At 50.3% G+C, this 21,116-nt stretch overlaps 1 protein-coding gene across 2 annotated transcripts in view; it reads right to left on the bottom strand.

Annotated features, from left to right (window-relative positions):
* Window positions 1-20,630, bottom strand: part of LOC129700007 (lysosomal cobalamin transporter ABCD4-like) — a 33,510-nt gene extending 12,880 nt beyond the window's left edge. The window contains exons 1-10 of one of the 2 annotated variants that reach the window (XM_055640138.1): window positions 20,426-20,623; window positions 18,074-18,192; window positions 15,703-15,830; window positions 12,657-12,796; window positions 10,420-10,536; window positions 8,861-8,986; window positions 6,973-7,023; window positions 4,883-4,977; window positions 4,166-4,287; window positions 1,038-1,129 (exon numbers count right to left, since the gene is read on the bottom strand). In XM_055640138.1, the coding sequence (XP_055496113.1) occupies window positions 1,038-1,129; window positions 4,166-4,287; window positions 4,883-4,977; window positions 6,973-7,023; window positions 8,861-8,986; window positions 10,420-10,536; window positions 12,657-12,796; window positions 15,703-15,830; window positions 18,074-18,192; window positions 20,426-20,460 (1,025 nt within the window). In that variant the 5' untranslated portion in view covers window positions 20,461-20,623. Of the gene's footprint in view, window positions 1-1,037; window positions 1,130-4,165; window positions 4,288-4,882; window positions 4,978-6,972; window positions 7,024-8,860; window positions 8,987-10,419; window positions 10,537-12,656; window positions 12,797-15,702; window positions 15,831-18,073; window positions 18,193-20,425 lie in introns of both variants that reach the window. The other variant, XM_055640139.1, reaches the window with a different exon arrangement.
* Between the last annotated feature and the right edge of the window lie 486 nt (window positions 20,631-21,116).

Genomic DNA, 21,116 nt, shown 5'->3' with positions numbered 1-21,116 from the left:
AAGGAGAGAGCGAGTGAGAATCGGCGGGTCCGACAATCCTAGACCCTTGGAGAACGGAGGGGAGACCGGGGGAAGCGAGGGCTGGAGGCGAGGTTTATTTTGCACTGGCAACTTTATAGTTCAGCACTGGGCTCACTGTCCCACACTCCTGTCTTTCCTCCCACACCCCCTCTCCCGCACGCACCCTCACTCCCTCTCCATCTACCCCCGCCTGCTCTAATTCCCCCTCTCCCTGCCTGCCTTCAAAACCCCTCCCTCTCTGCCCTCACCCCCCTCCCCCCCCGCGCGGTCACTCCCCCCTCCATCACCTCCCCCCCCCCCACCCCACCCCCTCCCTCCCCCCACCCCCCCCACACTCACCCCCCAGCCCTCCCTCACTCCTTGCCCCCCTCTCTCGCCCTCGCCCCTTTCCCCCCTGCCCCCTCTCCCCCCGCCCCTCCCCCCACCCTTCTCCCTCACCTTGCCCTCTCTACCCCGTCATCTCGCCCCCTCCCCACAGTGCGTAGGATGCAACAGTGGGATAGTATAGTGTACGCGGGATCGCTGGTCGGGGGGGGGACACACACTTGGTGGGCCGAAGGGCCTGTTTCCACGCTCTGCAGGAAGAAACTGCAGATGCTGGTTTATACCGAAGGTGGACACAAAGTGCTGGAGTAACCCAGCGGGTCAGGCAGCATCTCCGGAGATTAGGGATGGGAAAAGTTTCAGGTCGAGACCCTTCTGCAGACCCGACCCAGAGACGTTACCCATCCTTTTTCTCCAGAGATGCTGCCTGAACCGCTGAGTTACTCCAGAACTTTGAGTCTACCTTCTGTTTCCACACTGTGTTCTTGGTTAGTAAACGCAGGGAGAATGCAGGTGTATGGGGTTGAGAGGGATAGATAGATTGAATGGCAGAGCAGACTCGATGGGCCGAATGGCCTAATTCTACTCCTATTGCTTATGACCTCATGAACACGACTTAGAAGGTAAAACAAAATAAATATACTCTATTCCAAAAAAATAAATCTCCCATGTACCGGCATGGTTTTACCTACCTGTGTGTGTAGCCGGCAAGCTCAGAGACAGTGGTCGAGAGGTCGATGAGACGGCTGAAACAGTTGATGAGGTAGATGGACACAAAGGCATTCTGTGACGGAGAGAGGACAAGGAGTGAATCACTGGCTGCCTGCGCCTGACAGGGCACAACACGGCATGTTGGCGCAGTGTTAGAGTCGCTGCCTCACAGCGCCAGAGACCCGGGCTCGATCCTGACGGTAATACCAGTGCTTGTCTGTACGGAGTTTGTACGTTCTCCCCGTGACCTGCGTGGGTTTTCTTCCCGTGACCCGCGTGGGTTTTCTCCGCACTCTAAAGGCGTACAGGTTTGCAGGTTATTTGGCTTGGTACAAATGTGAAATGTCCCTCGTGCGTGTGGGATCGTGTTAGTGTGCGGGGATCCCTGGTCCGCTCATACTCGATGGGCCGAAGGGCCTGTTTCCGCGCTGTATCCCTAAACTAAACAGCGACAGACAAGGCTCCCCTGGCAAACGCTGACCACTGTGCCCTACCTGCTCACACCTGAGACTGGGCAGGTTGGGTGCTGGTGCTTAGAGCGTTATAGAGTCACACAGCCTCTCAGTCCTTTCCCCTACCGTGTCCCAGGAACTGCCCAATATTGTTCCTGGCTAGTCACAGAGTGATACAGCGTGGAAACAGGCCCTTCGGCCCAACCTACCTACCTCGACCAACATGTCCCAGCTACACTAGACCCACCTGCCCAGCATTTGGCCCATATCCCTCTAAACTTGTCCTATCCATGTACCTAAATGTTTCTTAAATGTTGGGATAGTCCCAGCCTCAACTACCTCATCCGGCAGCTCGTTCAATACACCCACCTGTGTAAAAACGCTACCCCTCGGATTCCAATAAAATCTCCCCCCCCCCCCCTCTGGCCAGGCGACTCTGTGCATCTACCTGATCTATTCCGCTCATGATTTTGTACACCTCTATAATATCAGCCCTCATCCTCCTGCGCTCCAAGGAATAGAGTCCCATCCTGCTCAGCCTGCCCCTATAGCTCAGGCCCTCGAGTCCTGGCAACATCCTCGTAAATCTTCTCTGCACCATTTCCAGCTTGGCGGCATCTTTCCTATAACATGGTGACCGAAGCTGATTTCCTATAACATTGGTGCCCAATGTTCTCCAGAGATGCTGCCTGACCCGCTGAGCAAACTACTCCAGCAGTTTGTGGCTTTCCTGGTGTTTCTATTCACGTCCTGCAGCACCACCCAGTGGCACACTCTGGAAATGCGAACTCCAGCCATGGAGTGTCGAACACTCACCCATTCGGCTCATTGGAGCAGGGGAATCGAGGACATAGGTTTAATTGAGGACATGAGGTTGGGGGGGGGGGGGGGGGGAAAGATTTAATGGGAACCTGGTGGGTCCCTTTTTTTTACACAAAGGGTGCTGGGTGTATGGAACGAGCTGCCGGAGGAGGTAGTTCAGGCAGGTAGAAACATAGAAATTAGGTGCAGGAGTAGGCCATTCGGCCCTTCGAGCCTGCACCGCCATTCAATATGATCATGGCTGATCATCCAACTCAGTATCCCGTACCTGCCTTCTCTCCATACCCTCTGATCCCCTTTAGCCACAAGGGCCACATCTAACTCCCTCTTAAATATAGCCAATGATCTGGCCTTGACTACCTTCTGTGGCAGAGAGTTCCAGAGATTCACCACTCTCTGTGTGAAAAAAGTTCTTCTCATCTCGGTTTTAAAGGATTTCCCCCTTGTCCTTAAGCTGTGACCCCTTGTCCTGGACTTCCCCAACATCAGGACAATCTTCCTGCATCTAGCCTGTCCAACCCCTTAAGAATTTTGTAAGTTTCTATAAGATCCCCTCTCAATCTCCTAAATTCTAGAGAGTATAAACCAAGTCTATCCAGTCTTTCTTCATAAGACAGTCCTGACATCCCAGGAATCAGTCTGGTGAACCTTCTCTGCACTCCCTCTATGGCAATAATGTCCTTCCTCAGATTTGGAGACCAAAACTGTACGCAATACTCCAGGTGTGGTCTCACCAAGACCCTGTACAACTGCAGTAGAACCTCCCTGCTCCTATACTCAAATCCTTTTGCTATGAAACTGTCGCAATGTTTAAGAAACAGTTAGACGGGTACGTGGACAGGACAGGTTAAATGTAGGCAGGTGGGACTAGTGTAGATGGGACATGTTGGTCGGCGTGGGCAAGTTGGGCCGAAGGGCCTGTTTCCCGGCTGTACGGCTTAAGGAGAAGGCTGTGATCCTCGGAGAATGGCGAGAATCCCCAGCAGCTCTCTCCAGAGTGCAGAGAGGATTTACAAGGATGAGGAGTGTTTGTAAAAGTTACCTAAAGTTGAAGGAACTGCAGGTGCTGGTTCACACCGAAGATAGACACAAATTGCTGGAGTAACTCAGCGGGACAGGCAGCATCTTTGAATGAATGAATGGGTGAGTTTTCGGGTTGAGACCCTTCTTTAGACTACCGCTGGGCTGTCAGCTGTCCAAACTAAATATGAGGTGCTGTTCCTCACTCTGGCAATGGAGGAGGCGCGGGACGGAAAGGTCAGTATGGGAATGGGAAGGGGTGGTGAAATCTTCAGCAACCGAGAGATCCAGCAGGCCTTGGCGGACCGAGCACAAGTGTCCAGCAAAACAGGTGATGACATTTTCATTACAACGTGTATGTTGTGTTGGTCTAGGTTAGGGGAAGGGAAGCTGCACGTTGATCAAGCAACGTTGTTCTTAAGTGTGCACAAGTGATAAGAGCAGAATTAGGCCATTCGGCCCATCAAGTCTACTCCGCCATTCAATCATAGCTGATCTATCTCTCCCTCTCAACCCCAATCCCCTGCCTTCTCCCCGTAACCCCCGACACATGCACTAATCAAGAATCTATCCATCTCCGCCTTAAAAACATCCATTGACTTGGCCTCCACGGCCGTCCGTGGCAATGAATTCCACAGATTCACCACCCTCTGACTAAAGAAATTCCTCCTCATCTCCTTCCTAAAGGAACGCCCTTTTATTCTGAGGCTGTGACCTCTGGTCCTAGACTCTCCCACTAGTGGAAACATCTTCTCCACATCCACTCTACGCTTTGGCTTCAGACCGACACCGAGTGACAGGGACCAAGGCCATACCTTGCTGACGAGCTCAATCAGATCAGCCGGGGCAAGACCATCGTAGCGGCCCGCAAAGATGGGGATGGCTATGGCCAAGTAGCTGACGATGCTGCCCAGGTAGTTGAAGATGTTCACTCCGACTGAGGAAGGAAGGAAGAGTCACAGACCAAGGGTTACATAGAGGTGAGGTGGGGAGACACGAGGTCAAGAGCATCAAGAGTGTTTTATCGTCCTCTGCCCCAGATAGAACAATGAAATTCTTACTTGCAGCAGCACAACAGAATGTAGAAACATAGTACACTGCAAACAATATAATAAACGAGGGAAAGAAGTAACATACACACATACATATACATATAAACACACTTATACACATATATAAATATACACACATATTTGTACATGCACATGTATGCACGCATACATATATATACACACACATATACACACACACATATGTATACACATGTATGCACACATACATATACACACATATAGACAAGCACACATACATATACACATATAGACGTGCACACATATAGACATGCACACACATAGACATGCACACACATAGACATGCACACACATAGACATGCACACACATAGACATGCACACATATAAAGACACACACACACACACACACGTAAAAAGCAATCAATAATAGTGGATCAGATGTCGGTCGGTGTAGGGCTCAATATACAGTGTTAGGTTTGTCAGGTACAGCCTCTACTCACTGTAGAGCCGCAGTTCCCTGGTCACCAGCCTCCCCTGTGTACGAAGCAGCTCCTGGAGTATCCGGTCTGTTCGCATCTGCTCCACCCGTCCTGCTCTGCAAGGAGACGGTGCGGTTCAGACCGGGCTGAAGGGTCCGCTCCCACCCAGCCGAGAGTGCGGACATCCACGTCCCACCCTGACATCCGGCGCTCCGCGTCACCTTGTACGCCCCACCTCCCCACTACTAAACACCCGTCTACTCTCACCCCTTGACTGAACTCAGACAGCATGGTGGTTCAGGTCATAAGGGATAGAAACATAGAAATTAGGTGCAGGAGTAGGCCATTCGGCCCTTCGAGCCTGCACCGCCATTCAATATGATCATGGCTGATCATCCAACTCAGTATCCCATACCTGCCTTCTCTCCATACCCCCTGATCCCCTTAGCCACAAGGACCACATCCAAACTCTTAAATATAGCCAATGAACTGGCCTCAACGACCCTTCCAGAGATTCACCACTCTCTGTGTGAAAAAAGTTCTTCTCATCTTGGTTTTAAAGGATTTCCCCTTTATCCTTAAGCTGTGACCCCTATAGGAGTAGAATTAGGAGTAGAATTAGGCCATTCGGCCCATCAAGTCTGCTCCGCCATTCAATCATGGCTGATCTATCTCTCCCTCTTAACCCCATTCTCCTGCCTTCTCCCCATAATCTCTGACACCCGTACTAATCAAAAATCTATCTATCGCTGCCTTAAAAATATCCACTGACTTGACCTCCACAGCCTTCTGTGGCAAAAAATTCCACAGATTCACCACCCTCTGACTGAAGAAATGTTGTCCTCATCTCCTTCCTGAAAGAACATCCTTTAATTCTGAGGCTATGACCCCTAGTCTTAGACTCTCCCACTAGTAGAAACATCCTCCCCGCATCCCCTCTGTCCAGGCCTTTCACTATTCTGTATGTTTCAATGAGGTCCCCCCATAGATCCGTCAGCCATTCTGGCTACATTCTACATACTGACTTGGAGTGAGTTTAGAGATACAGCACGGAAACAGGCCCTTCAGCCCACCGAGTCCATGCCGAACACCGATCACAGTAGCCATATAGCCAAACAGAAGGGAAACAGGCCCTTCAAACCCAACTTGCCCACACCGACCAACATGTCCCATCGACACTAGTCCCACTTGCCTGCATTGGGCCCATATTCTTCCAAACCATGTTCCTGCGTAAATGCTTCTTAAACGGTAGTTCTCTCAGTTCTATTTTATCCCACTTTCACATCCGCTCCCTACACACTGGCACGGTGGCGCAGTGGTAGAGTTGCTGCCCTACAGCGAATGCAGCGCCAGGGACCCGGGTTCGATCCTGACTACGGGCGCTGTCTGTACGGAGTTTGCACATTCTCCCCGTGACCTGCGTGGGTTTTCTCCGAGATCTTCGGTTCCCTCCCACACTCCAAAGACGTACAGGTATGTAGGTTAATTGGCTTGGTAAATGGAAAGATTGTCCCTAGTGGATGGTGTTAATGTGCGGGGATCGCTGGTAGGCATGGACCCGGTGGGCCGAAGGGCCTGTTTCCATTCTGCTTGGCTCTATGGCTACTGTGAACAGTTGATGAGTGTTCAGCATGGACTCGGTGGGCTGAAGGCCTGTTTCCATGCTAAACTAAACCTGCTGCACCGTTTTAGTTTCGAGATACAGTGTAGAAACAGGCCCTTCGGCCCACCGACCTCTGGACATTGATGCTATCCTGCACACACACACACTAGGGAAAATTAACACTAATACACAGTATACAAACCCAAGCCAATTAACCTACAAACCCGTACGTGTTTGGAGTGTGGGAGGAAACCGAAGATCTCGGAGAAAACCCCGCGGGCTCGGGGAGAACGTGCAAACTCCGTACAGACAGCACCTGTAGTCACTGGCGCTGTGAGGCAGCAGCTCCACCTGCTGTGATACTGTGCCGCCCCCTAGTGGACTTCCTCCCGTTTACACTTCAGCCCTCAAAGTCAACAAGGGGTTACGAGCTGGGATTCCGGGCCGTGCGATGGACAGCCGGTATGGTTGACCGATTGTCCAGCCGTGGGGTGCACTGTGGCCGTACCGGTAGAAAGCTGCTGACTCGGCGTTGACACGGACCTGCATGTGCTTGAATCTGCGGCAGAGAGGGGCAAGAAGAGGGTTAGAATTCTCCTCACGAATACAGGCATGCACTCCATCCTCTCCCCCCCACAGCTTAACGCACCCAGAGAAGATCCACGCAAAGATACAGACACAAAATGTTGGAGTAACTTAGCGGGACCCGAAACGTCACCCATTCCTTCTCTCCAGAGATGCTGCCTGTACCGCTGAGTTACTCCAGCATTTTGTGTCTCTCTTCAGTTTAAACCAGCACCTGCAGTTCCTTCCTACATAAGAGAATCCACACTTTTTATTTAGTTTAAGTTTAGTTTGGAGATACAGCATGGAAACAGGCCCTTCGGCCCACACACACACACACACACACACACACACACACACACACACACACACACACACACACACACACACACACACACACACACACACACACACACACACACACACACACACACACACACACACACACACACACACACACACACACACACACACACACACACACACACACACACACACACACACACACACACACACACACACACACACACACACACACACAGTAGGGATAATTTTTACATTTACGACAAGCCAATTAGCCTACAATCCTGTACGTCTTTGGAGTGTGGGGGAGGAAACCGAAGATCTCGGAGAAAACTCACGCAGGTCACGGGGAGAACGTGCAAACTCCGTACAGACAGCGCCCGTAGTCAGAACCGAACCCGGGCCTCTGTAAGGCAGTAGCTCCACCGCTTTGCCACTGTGTTGACCAATGGTTTTCTGGAGAAAAAGGAATAGGTGACGAGACCCTTCTTCAGACAGAGTCAAGGGGCCCATTTCTATTCCTCTTCTTCCCTTTCCTTCTCTCCAGAGATGCTGCCTGTCACACTGAGTTACTTCAGCATTACGTGTCTATCTTCAGTGTAAACCAGCATCTGCAGTTCCTTCCACCACACTTTCTACTCATAGGTCAAGTCCTCTTTCCCTCCCCCCCCCCCCCCCCACAAAAATGGCAGCCCCGTCACCCAGCATGCAGCGATTTAAAGTTCACAAGTGATAGGAGCAGAATTAGGCCATTCGGCCCATCACATCTACTCCGCCATTCAATCGTGGCTGATTTATCTCTCCCTCCTAACCCCATTCTCCTGCCTTCTCCCTGTAACCCCTGACACCCGCACAAGTATCTATCTATCTCTGCCTTAAACATACCCACTGACTTGGCCTCCCTCTGACCAAAGAAATTAGAGATGAGGAGGAATGAGGTGGCAAATGTATTTCCAGACGGCTGTGCAGCCCAAGTTAATGGGTATTTTTAAGGCGGAGATTGGCAGATACTTGATTAGTGCGGTTGTCGTTTAATCACTTAGACCTTCAACACCCTCAATCCCAACTCTTTAGTCAGAGGGTGGTGAACCTGTGGAATTCATTTCCACAGTAGGCTGTTGAGGCCAAATCAGTGGATATTTTTAAGGCAAAGAAAGCTGAGATAGATTCTTGTTTAAGAAGGAACTGCAGATGCTGGAAAATCGAAGGTGGGCAAAAATGCTGGAGAAACTCAGAAGGTGAGGCAGCATCAATGGAGCGATGGAAATAGGCGACTTTTGGGTCGAAACCCAACCTCGGACCCTTTCTGAGTCCCTTCCCCAGTCTGAGGGAGGGTTTCGACCCGAAACGTTGCCTGTGATAGATTCTTGATTAGTACGGGTGTCAGGGGTTATGGGGAGAAGGCAGAAAAATGGGGTTGAGAGGGAGAGATGATCGGCCTTGATTGAACGGCGGAGTAGACTTGATGGGCCGAATGGCCTTATTCTGCTGCGAGAACTGATGACAGTGAGAATTCAAGTACTTCTCACCGGAAGTCTCCCTCCAGCTTCTCCTGTTGTACGAGGGTTGGGATAATGGGTCCCATCAGAGCCTTGTTGACCACGGAGCCGATGATGAAGTATATGAAGATGGTGACGGGGCCCAGCCAGCCCGTACTGTAGAGACACAAGGCACTTCACCAGCACAAAGCCACCAGGCAAACTAGGCTATGGCCACTTTAGAGACACAGCTCGGAAACAGGCACACCCCGACCTTGCCGACCAGCGATCCCCGTACATTAGCACTATCTTAAACACACTGGGTCAGTTTTACAGTTTTTACCAAAGCCAATTAACCTACAGATGTGTAGGAAGGAACTGGAGATGCAGAAGATAGACGCAAAATGCTGGAGTAACTCAGCTGGGACGGGCAGCATCTCTGGATGGAAGGAATGGGTGACGTTTCGGGTCGAGACCCTTCTTCAGACTGAGAGTCGGGGGAGAGGGAGACACAGAGATACGGAAGGGTACGGTGTGAAAAAACCTGTACGTCTTGGGAATGTGGAAAACCCACGTGGTCACGGGGAGAACGTGCAAACTCCACACAGACAGCACCCGTAGTCAGGTGCCCAATGGGAGTCGGTAGTGTGTTAGTAGACGGATGATTTTTTTTGTTAGAGAATGGATTAATGCTGCCTGTGAGTTGGAGTGAAAAGTTACACAAGAGATGGGATGGGGTTTCATTTCTGGGAGTGGGACTGAGGCAGGAGCGGAACTGTGCCAAGGCATTTGTGGCATGAAGCTTAGCTCAAAGTGGGCATCGAGGTGGCAAATAGTGTGGGTTGGGGCAGGTACGATGACAGCGTTTAAGAAACACTTGGACAGGTATAATGGAGGATCAGAGGGCACAGGTTTAAGGTGAAGGGGGAAATATTTTATAAGAAACATGAGGGGTAACGTTTTCACACAAAGGGTGAAATGAGCTGCCGGTTCACTGAACACCTCCGCTCAGTGAGCCTTAACCGACCTGATCTCCCATCGGCTCAGCAACTCCCCCTCCCAATCCCAGTCTGTCCTGGGCCTCCTCCATTGTCAGAGTGAGGCCCGGCGCAAATTGGAGGAGCAGCCCCTCATATTTCGCTTGGGTAGTTTACACCCCAGTGGTATGAACATTGACTTCTCTAACTTCACATAGCCCTTGCTTTCCTTCTCTCTCCATCCCCTCCCCCTTCCCAGTTCTCCCACCAGCCTTACTGTCTCCGACTACATTCTATCTCTGTCCCGCCCACTCCCCTAACACCAGTCTGAAGAAGGGTCTCGACCTGAAATGTCGCCCATTCCTTCTCTCCAGAGACGCTGCCTGTCCCGCTGAGTTACTCCAGCATTTTGTGTCGATTTGCATTCAGTTCCTTCCAACACATTGGGTCAGACATCTCAAGGTGTGTACATTGGAGATAAAGGCGACCTGACCCAGATTGGACGAGTCTGTCTCATCTGAGAGGAGCCAGGACTGCAGCTCCTCATTGCACCCTCCCTCCCCCCCCCCCGCCCCCCCCCCCCCCCCCCCCCCCCCCCGCCCCCCCCCGTCCCCTCCCCCCACCCGGCGTTACCTGTAAAAGCACTGGTAGGTGTAGTAGGTCAGGGTGAAGGGGGAGATGATGAGGTTGGTGGCCATCGTGCTCATCCCTCGGCAGAACCTCTCCACGTCCTGGCTGATGCGCTGGTCGCTGTGGATAATGACACCAACAGATCCACGCAGCTGAAGCAACGATGTGTAAATGCAGATACGGAGGTGGTCTCAGCGGGGAGGGGGGAGAGGGGAGAGAGGTGGGGAGCGAGAGGAGAGGGCCGCAGAGAATGAAGAGGGACTCAGCTTGCGGGGGAAGGGAAGGGGGGGGAGATGGAGGAGGGAACATGGGGTCAATATTTACTACTATTGTAACTTTGTCGACCACCTTTACGTGGCGACTCTTTGCAGACCTGTGTATTGTACACAATACAAAGAGTTTCACTGTGAAAAGTCACATGTGACAATAAAGTATCAATCGATCAAGTAACATCTGAAGGAGGGTCTCGACCCGAAGAGTCACCCATTCCTTCTCTCCGGAGATGCTGCCTGACCCGCCGAGTTACTCCAGCATTTTGTGTCAATCTTCGGTTTAAACTAGCATCTGCAGTTCCTTCCTACACAATTAACATCTCAAGCCTGGCTCATAGTCTCAGCTGCTATCAGGCAACCGAACCGTCCTCTCACCAACTCGAGAGCGGTCCTGATCTACCATTGGCGACCCTTGGACTTTATTTAGTTTCAGGGTTACGGCCCTTTGGCCCACCAAGTCTGCGTCGACCAGCGATCACCCCGCATACTAGCCCCATCCCACAGGGACAAATTACAATTTTTACCAGCCAAATTAACCTACAAACCTGTACTTCTTTGGAGTACGAGGGGAAACCCGAGCACCTGGAGAAAACCCAGGCCATCACGGGGCAGAATGTACAAAGACCATACAGACTGCACCCATTGTCAGGATTGAACCCTGGTCTCTGATACTGCAAGGCAAAAACACTACTGCTGCATCACTGTGCCTCCCATCTTGCACTAAACATTATTTCCTTTACCCTGTATCTGTACACTGTGGACTGCTTGATTGTAACCATGTATAGTCTTTCCACTAACTGGATAGCACACAACAAAAGAAGCGTTTCATTGTACCTCAGTACACGCGGCAATATAACTGAAACTAGACTAAAACTAAACTGTACGCCCTCAAACAGATCGCCCAAACCCATCTATTAGATTTCCATCTGTAACAAGCTCCCATGTACCTATTATTCTAAATTTAGCTTCGAGTTTAGTTTAGAGATACAGCATGGAAATAGGCCCTTCAGCCCACCGAGTCTATGCTGACCAGCGATCACCCAACACCAGTTCTATGTCAGCCCAGTTTCACATCCTACACACAAGTCCAATTAAACCTACAAACCTGCACATCTTTGGAATGTGGGAGGAAACCAGAGCACCCAGAGAAGTCCACGGGGTCACGGGGAGAATGCAAGTTTGGATGGACGCATAGAATTTGCGATTGGGAAATATGCCCACGAACTGAGTTCTCAAACCACAGAAGATGGTGAAGAGGTTGTTGAATCTGTGGAATTATTGCCACAGAAGGCTGTGGGGGCCAAGTCAATGGATAATTCAAGGACAGAGAGAGATAGATTTTTGATTAGTACGGGTGTCATGGGCCATGGGGAGAAGGCAGGAGAATGGGGTTGAGGGGGAGAGATAGATCAGCCATGATAGAATGGCGAAGTAGACTTGATGAGCCGAAAGCCGAAATTCTGCTCCTGTCACTTATGAAGATGCCTGCAGACCAACACGGTGACACAGTGGTCGAGTTGTTGCCTTACAGCGAATGCAGCGGCGGAGACCCGGGTTCGATCCCGACTACGGGTGCTGTTTGTACGTTCTCCCCGTGACCTGCGTGGGTTTTCTCCGAGATCTTCGGTTTCCTCCCACACTCCAAAGACGTGCAGATTTGTAGGTAAATTGGCTTGGTATAAATGTAAAAAATTGTCCCTAGTGTGTGGATAGTGTTAATATGCGGGGATCGCTGGTCGGCGCGGACCCGGTGGGCCGAAAGGGCCTGTATCTCTAAACTAAACTAAATCCATCTCGCCAGTCTCCCAGGTGCTCGCTGTTCATAAGTCGGGCATTGGTAAGCTGGGGAGCAAGTGTCTCCCACATCCCCCCCATTCCTAGCCCATCCACACTGGGTTGACCATGGGCAGTCCGCATCGATCAGGCTAATGGGAGACCACCTTGTAATAAAACTCAGGTTCCACCTACGGGTTGTCCAGGCTGGTGTGGAGAACGTTCAGGGTGTAGTAGACCTTCCTCCTGAAGTAGATCCGGTGCAGGTTCTGGGTCAGGCTCTTCCTCCATCTGATGTACATCAGGTTCGAGATGTATTGGTCAAAACTCTTCAGCTGAAAGAGAAAAGCCGTCCCTTGGAGTCAAACTCAGTGGGCAAGGTCATCCCACCCGCGCCACAAGACGATGGGCCGAGGAGCCATTCCCTCTCTGGGCCGGGGATGGAGAATCCCCCCTGGACCAGGGAGGTAACTGCTGGACTAGAGCAGGGTTTGTGGTGGAGGGGGGTCAACAATGGGAACAAGATGGACCGCAAGATACGTTCATAAGTTGTAGGCCGCAAACCTGAAGTGACAACAAGTTCTAGGAGCAGAATTAGGCCATTCGGCCGAACAAGTCTACTCCGCCATTCAATCATGGCCGATCTATCTTTCCCTCTCAACCCCATTCTCCTGCCTTCTCCCCATAACCCTTGACACCCGTACTAATCAAGAACCTATCAATCTCCACCTTAAAAATATCCATCGACTTGGAAATGTATTCCACAGATTCACCATAGTTTAGTTTAGTTTATTGTCATGTGTACCGAGGTACAGTGAAAAGCTTTTGTTGCATGCGAACCAGTCAACGGAAAGGCTATACATGATTACAGTCAGGCCGCCCACAGTGTACAGATACAGGATAAAGGGAATAATGTTCAGTGCAAGAGAAAGTCCAGTAAAGTCCGATTAAAGATCGGAATAATAAAGTAGATAGTAGTTCAGGATCGCTATCTAGTTGTTGGTAGACAAAAATGCTGGAGAAACTCAGCGGGTGAGGCAACATATATGGAGAGAAGGAATAGGCGACGTTTCGGGTCGAGACCCTTCTTCAGACTGATGTGGGGAGGGGGCGGGAAAAAGAAAGGAAGAATATCCACTGTTGGTAGGGTCTATCAGTTGCCTGATAACAGCTGGGAAGAAACTGTCCCTGAATCTGGAGCTGTGCGTTTGACATTTCTATACCTCTTGCCCGATGGGAGAGGCGAGAAGAGGGAGTGGCCGTAGTGAGATGTCGTTACAGCGTAACATGTAAATGGAGTTAATGAAAGGCAGGTTGGTTTGTCTGTAGGAAGGAACTGCAGATGCCATTTTACACTGAAGATAGACCCAAAATGCTGGAGTAACTCAGCGGGATCAGGCAGCATCTCTGGAGAGAAGGAATAGGTAATGTTTCAGGTCAAAACCCTTTTTCAGACTGAGAGTCAGGGGAGAGGGAAACTAGAGGTATGAAAAGGTACAGAGCAAATCAGAGCAGGCATCTATGACCAAGGAAAGATGGAGCCCACAATAGTCCATAGTTGACTGTGGAAGAGTGATACAGTGCGGAAACAGGCCTCTCAGCCCAACTTGCCCACACCGTCCAACATGTCCCATCTACACTATTCCCACCTGCCTGCGTTTGGCCCATATCCCTCTAAACCTGTCTGATCCATGTACCTGTCTAATTGCTTCTTAAATGTTGTGACAGTCCCAGCCTCAACTACCTCCTCCGGCAGCTCGTTCCATACACCCACCATCCTGTGCGTGAAAATGTCACCATCGGATTCTGATAAAAATCTTTCCCCCTTCACCTTAAACCTATGCCCTCTGGTTCTCGATTCCCCCACTCTGGACAAGAGACTCTATCTGCTCCATTCCTCTCATGATTGTATACACCTCTATAAGATCACCCTCATCCTCCTGCGCTCCAAGGAAGTTGAGTCCCACCTTACTCAACCTCTCCCCATAGCTCAGACCCTCTGGTCCTGGCAACAACCTTGTAAATCTTCTCTGTACCCTTTCCAGCTTGACAACGTCTTTCCTATAACATGGCACCCAGAACAGAACACATTACTCTAAATGCGGCCTCACCAACGTCTTACACAACTGCAACATTACCTCCCTAGTTCTATGTTCATTACTCTGACTGATGAAGGCCAAAGTGCCAAACGCTTTTTTGGCCACCTGCGACTCCACCTTCAAGGAACCATGCACCTGCACTCCTAGATCTCTCTGCTCTACAAAACTCCACAGAATCTTAATTTTACTTCGGAGTCACGTGAGTGACTACGTGAAGAACCCGCTCAGTGCGCAGGCGCGGCGTTACGCCAGCAGTGCAACAGCGGTGGCAGCTGGAGTTGGGCTCTCCAGCTGCACTTTAAAAACGGACCGTTAGGTAAGTATATAACCATGTAACAATTACAGCACGGAAACAGGCCATCTCGACCTTTCTAGTCCGTGCCGAACACGTATTCTCCCCTAGTCCCATATACCTGCACTCAGACCATAACCCTCCATTCCTTTCTCGTCCATATAACTATCCAAATTATTTTTAAATGATAAAAACGAACCTGCCTCCACCACCTTCACTGGAAGCTCATTCCACACAGCCACCACTCTCTGAGTAAAGAAGTTCCCCCTCATGTTACCCCTAAACTGCTGTCCCTTAATTCTCAAGTCATGTCCCCTTGTTTGCATCTTCCCTCCTCTCAGTGGGAAAAGCTTATCCACGTCAACTCTGTCTATCCCTCTCATCATTTTAAAAACCTCTATCAAGTCCCCCCTTAACCTTCTGCGCTCCAAAGAATAATGCCCTAACTGAGAGTGGAAAATCTAACGGAGAAGGAGAGTCGAGTTTGTGTTGTATTTCAGAATGAGTACACTCAGGAAAAGACTCTCGAAGAGAACTGCCCCTGCTCAAACTCCACCAGAGGAGCGTTCAATCCCAGGGAGGGCAGCAACCGGCGGCAGGACCGCTTATAGGGCGCTCCGCTATCCCCGAGACCGAGCCAAGCCCAGTCCCGCTAATGCCTGAACGGCGGACAGGGAGAAACAACAGGCATCTTGTAAACATCTTCAGCCCAATGCATCAAGCAGGAAAGAGCTGAACGTGGAAACCAGAAGCAACATACATTTTGACTTATAATGCCCTCCTTCTCTGTACCTTCAGTTGCTTTGGGAATATCTGCTTCACTCACTCACTCACTCACTCACTCACTCACCAGAGAGTTGGCCACGATGAGGCAGATGGCTACGGAGGTCAGGTCTCTAAAACCAACCAGGTCCTTGCTGCCCAGAACTTTGAAGAAGCGGCTGGGGACAATCCCCACCTGGTAAACCACCAGCTGCTCTGTGAAGGAATAAAACCGGGGGGACAGTCAGAACAGTGTCCATCCAGAGCCCGCGTGCACCAACTCAGCCGTGAGTAGTCCATGCCTTAGTCTCTCTGACCGGCCTGAGGCAGAGCTGCACACCGCTAGAAGCAACTTGCCCTTCGCGCACAGGTTCTTGTAGGGTGAAACGTTACCTATTTCCTTCGCTCCATAGATGCTGCTGCACCCGCTGAGTTTCTCCAGCATTTTTGTGGGCCTTTATTAATCCTTCCCTTCTTAAATCAAAAACACCTTTCATTTATTTCTACTGATGTTTTTACACCAATACACTAGTTTTTTCTAGTACACGAGAACAAGTGCATGGGTGATCATTGGTTGGCGTGGGCTTGGTGGGCCGAAGGGCCTGTTGCCACACTGCATCTCTAAACTAAATCACAGCCAGATTCACATTTCACTTCAACAGAACCTTCATTAATCTGTCCCTTCTTAAATTGCAAACACCTTTCATTTTTCTATTTCTACTGAGTTTTTACCTCTTCTGGCCTTTTCACTATTTCACAATTGAAATAGATTTCGAGAGTCGAAAAAGGAAACTAACGAATAATTGAACAGCACAAAAGTGACACAAAACAATTCAGAAACTGCCCTCTAGTCTGAAGAAGGGTTTCGGCCCGAAACGTCGCCTATTTCCTTCGCTCCATAGATGCTGCTGAACCCGCTGAGTTTCTCCAGCAATTTTGTGTACCCTCTGCTTCACAGGCTGGGTGATGACATTCAAATGAATGGGACCAGGGTTGTCATGGGACAATACAGCACAGGAACTGGCCCTTCGGCTCACAATGTCTGTGCTGAACATGAAGCCAGGTCTTCTGCTGACCTGTCCTGAGGTAAAGCCAGACCCTGGTGTGATTTGCATCTTATCCCTCTCTCTTCTTATCCACGTCACAGATCTGAAGCTGGGTTCAGGTAGAGGCAGATAGAATGGATGTGGAGAGGATGTTTCCACTTGTGGGAGAGTCGAGGACCAGAGGCCACAGCCTCAGAATAAAAGGATGTAAGGAGACGCAAAATGCTGGAGTAACTCAGCGAGTGAGGCAGCATCTATGGAAAGAAGGAATGGGCGCTGTTTCGGGTCGAGACCTTTCATCAGTCTGAAGAAGGGTCTCGACCCGAAACGTCACCCATTCCTTCCCTCCATAGATGCTGCCTCACTCGCTGAGTTGCTCCAGCATTTTGTGTCTACCTTCGATTTTACCAGCATCTGCAGTTCTTTCTTACACATAAAAGGTAGTACTTTTAGGAAGGAGATGAGGAAGAATTTATTTGGTCAGAGGGAGGTGAATCTGTGGAATTCGTTGCCACAGACGGCTGTGGAGGCCAAGTCAATTAATATTTTTTAAGGTGGAGCTTGATAGGTTGTTGATTAGTGCGGGTGTCAGAGGTTATGGGGAGAAGGCAGGAGAATGGGGTTGAGTGGGAAAGATAGATAAGCCATGATTTAATGGCAGAGTAGACTTGTGCAGCAAGGAACTGCAGAGGCTGGTAAAATCGAGATAGATACACCAAAGATAGACATAAAATGCTGGAGTAACTCAGCGGGACAGGCACATCTCTGGAGAAGGAATGGGTGACGTTTCGGGTCGAGACCCTTCTTCAGACTGAGAGTCAGGGGAGAGGGAGACTAGAGATATGGATGGGTAAAGTGTGAAAACGAGAGATCAAAGGAGACGTCGATCAAGGGAAATGTAGAACGGATCAATGTTTTTTCAGGGGAAGGTGACAACGAGGCATACAAGCAGCAAAGTTTAATCAGGAGTACATTGAAACTGGTCAGAGTAGACTTGATGGGCTGAATGGGCTAATTCTGATCCGAGAACATATGGACGTTAGCAAGTGACTCAGGCAGGCCTCGGAATTCCGCACGGATACCCGATGACAAAAGACAATAGACAATAGGTGCAGGAGTAGGCCATTCGGCCCTTCGAGCCAGCTCCGCCATTCAATGTGATCAAGGCTGATCATCCCCAATCAGTACCCCGTTCCTGCCATTCTCCCCATATCCCCTGACTCCGCTATTTTTAAGAGCCCTATCTAGCTCTCTCTTGAAAAGTATCCAGAGAACCTGCCTCCACCGCCCTCTGAGTCTGTCTCTGGTCTGGGAGTCGGCCAGCGGTGCTAAGGCCCCATGCTGGCTGCCGCGGGAGTCGCTGCGGCCGTAAGGTGACGGGTCGCCGAGGTGGGGAAGAGGAGGGACACTCACCCAGCAATGCTACAGAGAGCAGCGTGGCGAACATCAGCACACTCTGCGACGACCATGATGGGAAGAGGATGGCCTGGATCCGCAGGAATCGTTTCAACAGCAGAACGTCCAGCTTCGGCCTGAAAGGAGAGGCGTAGAGTCACGCAGCAGCACGGAAACAGGCCCTTCGACCCAACTCCGTCATACCGGCCAACATGTCTCCTCGAGCTCGAGTCCTCTTGTGTTCGGGCATTGAAGATAGACACAAAATGCTGGAGAAACTCAGCAGGACAGGCAGCATCTCTGGGGAGAAAGGATGGGTGACCCAAATCTTCAGACAGGACTTTTTCAGTTTTGTCCCGAAACGTCACCTGTTCCTTCCCTCCAGAGATGCTGCCTGTCCCACTGAGTTACTCCAGTAATTTGTATTGGTCTTTGGTATAAACCTGCATCTGCAGTTCCTTCCTACAGGTTTAGGTATTGATTTGTTATTGTCACGTGCACCAAGATACAGCAATAATAAGTGTTTAAGAAGGAACTGCAGATGCTGGAAAATCGAAGGTACACAAAAAAGCTGGAGAAACTCAGCGGGTCAGCAGCATCTATGGAGCGAAGGAAATAGGCAACGTTTCGGGCCAAAGAAGGGTTTCGGCCCAAAACGTCGCCTATTTCCTTCGCTCCATAGATGCTGCTGCACCCGCTGAGTTTCTCCAGCTTTTTTGTGTACCTACAGCAATAATAACTTTGTTTTGCATGATATGCCGGCAAATCCTTCCGTATATGGCCACAACAGTTCGTGACTTTAGACTTTAGAGATACAGTGCGGAAACAGGCCTCTCCGGCCCACCGAGTTCACACTGACCAGCAATCCCTGTACACTAACACTATCCCACACACCCTAGGGACAATTTACAATTTTACCGAAGCCAGTAACTTACAAACCTGTATGTCTTCGGAGTGTGGGGGGAAACCTGAGCACCCGGAGAAAACATACATGGTCACCAGGAGAATGTTCAAACTCCGTACAGACAGCACCCACAGTCAGGATCGAATCCGAGTCTCTGGCGCTGTGAGGCAGCAACTCTACTGCTGCACCACCGTGGTGTTATTATCAGGCATACCAAGATTGTGTGAAAACTTTGATTTGCGTGATATGCATGAATATCATCCCATACATGAACACAACGTATAGTACAAGTCAGAATGGAAACAAAGTGCAAAATACACGGTTAAGGGCCTGTCCCACTGTACGAGGTAATTCAAGAGTTCTCCCGAGTTCTCCCCTAATTTGAGCTCGTGTAATGTTCGTAGCGGGTGCGTAGGAGCTCGTGGATGTCTCGTAGCGGCTCGTACGTGTAACGGTAGGTACTTGGGAAATCCGGTAAACTCGTGACGTTTTTTCAATACTGTGAAAAAAGTCCACGAGTAAAAAAATACTCGTGATGAAAAAAATTGTTACTTTTAACTCGTACGAGCCCCTACGTACATTACACGAGCTCGAAGGGTCTCGACCCAAAACGTCACCCATTCATTCTCTCCAGAGATGCTCACCCATTCATTCTCTCCAGAGATGCTGCCTGGCCCGCTGAGTTACTCCAGCTTTTTGTGTCTATCTTAGCATATTAGAAGTCAGCTCAAGTATCTAATAACAGTGGGGAAATGGTCAGTGGTTCATTTGACCCATATCCCTCTAAACCTTTTTCTATCCATGTACTTGTTGCTCCTCTACATGCATACATAACACACGGCCCTTTTCCTCTTTTATTTCTCTCTGACCTGTACTTTATTCCCTCTGACATGGCCATTAATTCCCCTTTGATCTTTGATCTACCTGCAGGTATTTGGGTGTGGGAGGAAACCCAGGGAGTTCCACACAGACAACGCCCGAGGTCAGGATCGAACCCTGGCCCCAACAGTTGTAACTCAGCCACCGGGTCTGGTGCCAACTAGTACTGGTGAGCTGATCTCAGCCCAGGCAGTGGAGGAGATGCTTCAAGTCAATGTATCAGACTTGAGGTAAGGGCAGATCTCTTGAGATCTTAGACTCAAGGTTTCAAGATCAGTTTATTAAGGTCTCAAGTCAACTAAGTCTGAATGCATCCAGCATCTCCAACAGTGGGAGCAAGTCTGTGGCCTCCACACAGTGGAATAGCTCACTGTCAGAGTTCCCAGGTGAAGAATGGCCATTCCCTGCCAGTGCCCTCGTTCCTTGCCATAGACCCAGACAAGCTCAAAAGCGATGCAAATCTGAGCAGGGCTGGATGATGCCCACGTTAGTGGGAGTGCTGCTGTTTTAATGCTGTGGTGCCATGCTGCCTGCAGCACCCATTGCTTGCAATCCGCCTGCCCTGCCCTGCCCTGCCCGTTGCATACCTGCTGCGCTCCTGCTGCCCTTTGATGCCCGGCATCGCCCTCTGCACCAGCGACCTGTCAATCACCCGCACGGGACCAAGGTGCCACACAGGCAACGCCCGAGGTCAGGAACAGAACACTGGCGTCACGTGACTCTGGCGCAACACGCCGCCGCCGCCTCCTCCACTACGCGCTGACGCAACGCGCAGAGTGCTGGCAAAAGCGTGCCTGGAGTACTGGCAGCTGAGCGGCGCGGTGACGTAACACGTAACACGTAACACGTAACACGCCGCCGGCTCCTCTGCGCGCTGACGCCACGCGCAGAGTGCTGGCAAACCCGCGTCGTGCTGAAGCCGCGCCTGGAGTACTGGCAGATGGGTGACGCAACACGCAGAGACCATTTGGCCTCTTGGATCAAGTGTTTGCCTTTAGGCAATGTTTCCAATTTGCAACTAGGCTCCAAATGTAGCTCATTCACTGTCCACTTTATGTTCTACCCAGCCCCCAAGAATTGTGCTCAGTTCCCTTTGTAGGGGCAATGCTGTAAATTATAGTTTAATTCAGAGACACAGCATGGAAACAACAGTCTATTTCTATTTTCATCCATTTGTTCTATATCGCTGTCTAAATCTCTTGGTTTCCCTTTTCACTGACTCTCAGTTAGAAGAAGGGTCTCGACCCGAAACGTCACTTATTCCTTTTGTACAGAGAT

This window comes from Leucoraja erinacea, chromosome 9, assembly GCF_028641065.1.
Source record: "Leucoraja erinacea ecotype New England chromosome 9, Leri_hhj_1, whole genome shotgun sequence".
NCBI lineage: Eukaryota > Metazoa > Chordata > Chondrichthyes > Rajiformes > Rajidae > Leucoraja > Leucoraja erinaceus.
This window is presented reverse-complemented; position numbering and strand designations above follow the sequence as displayed.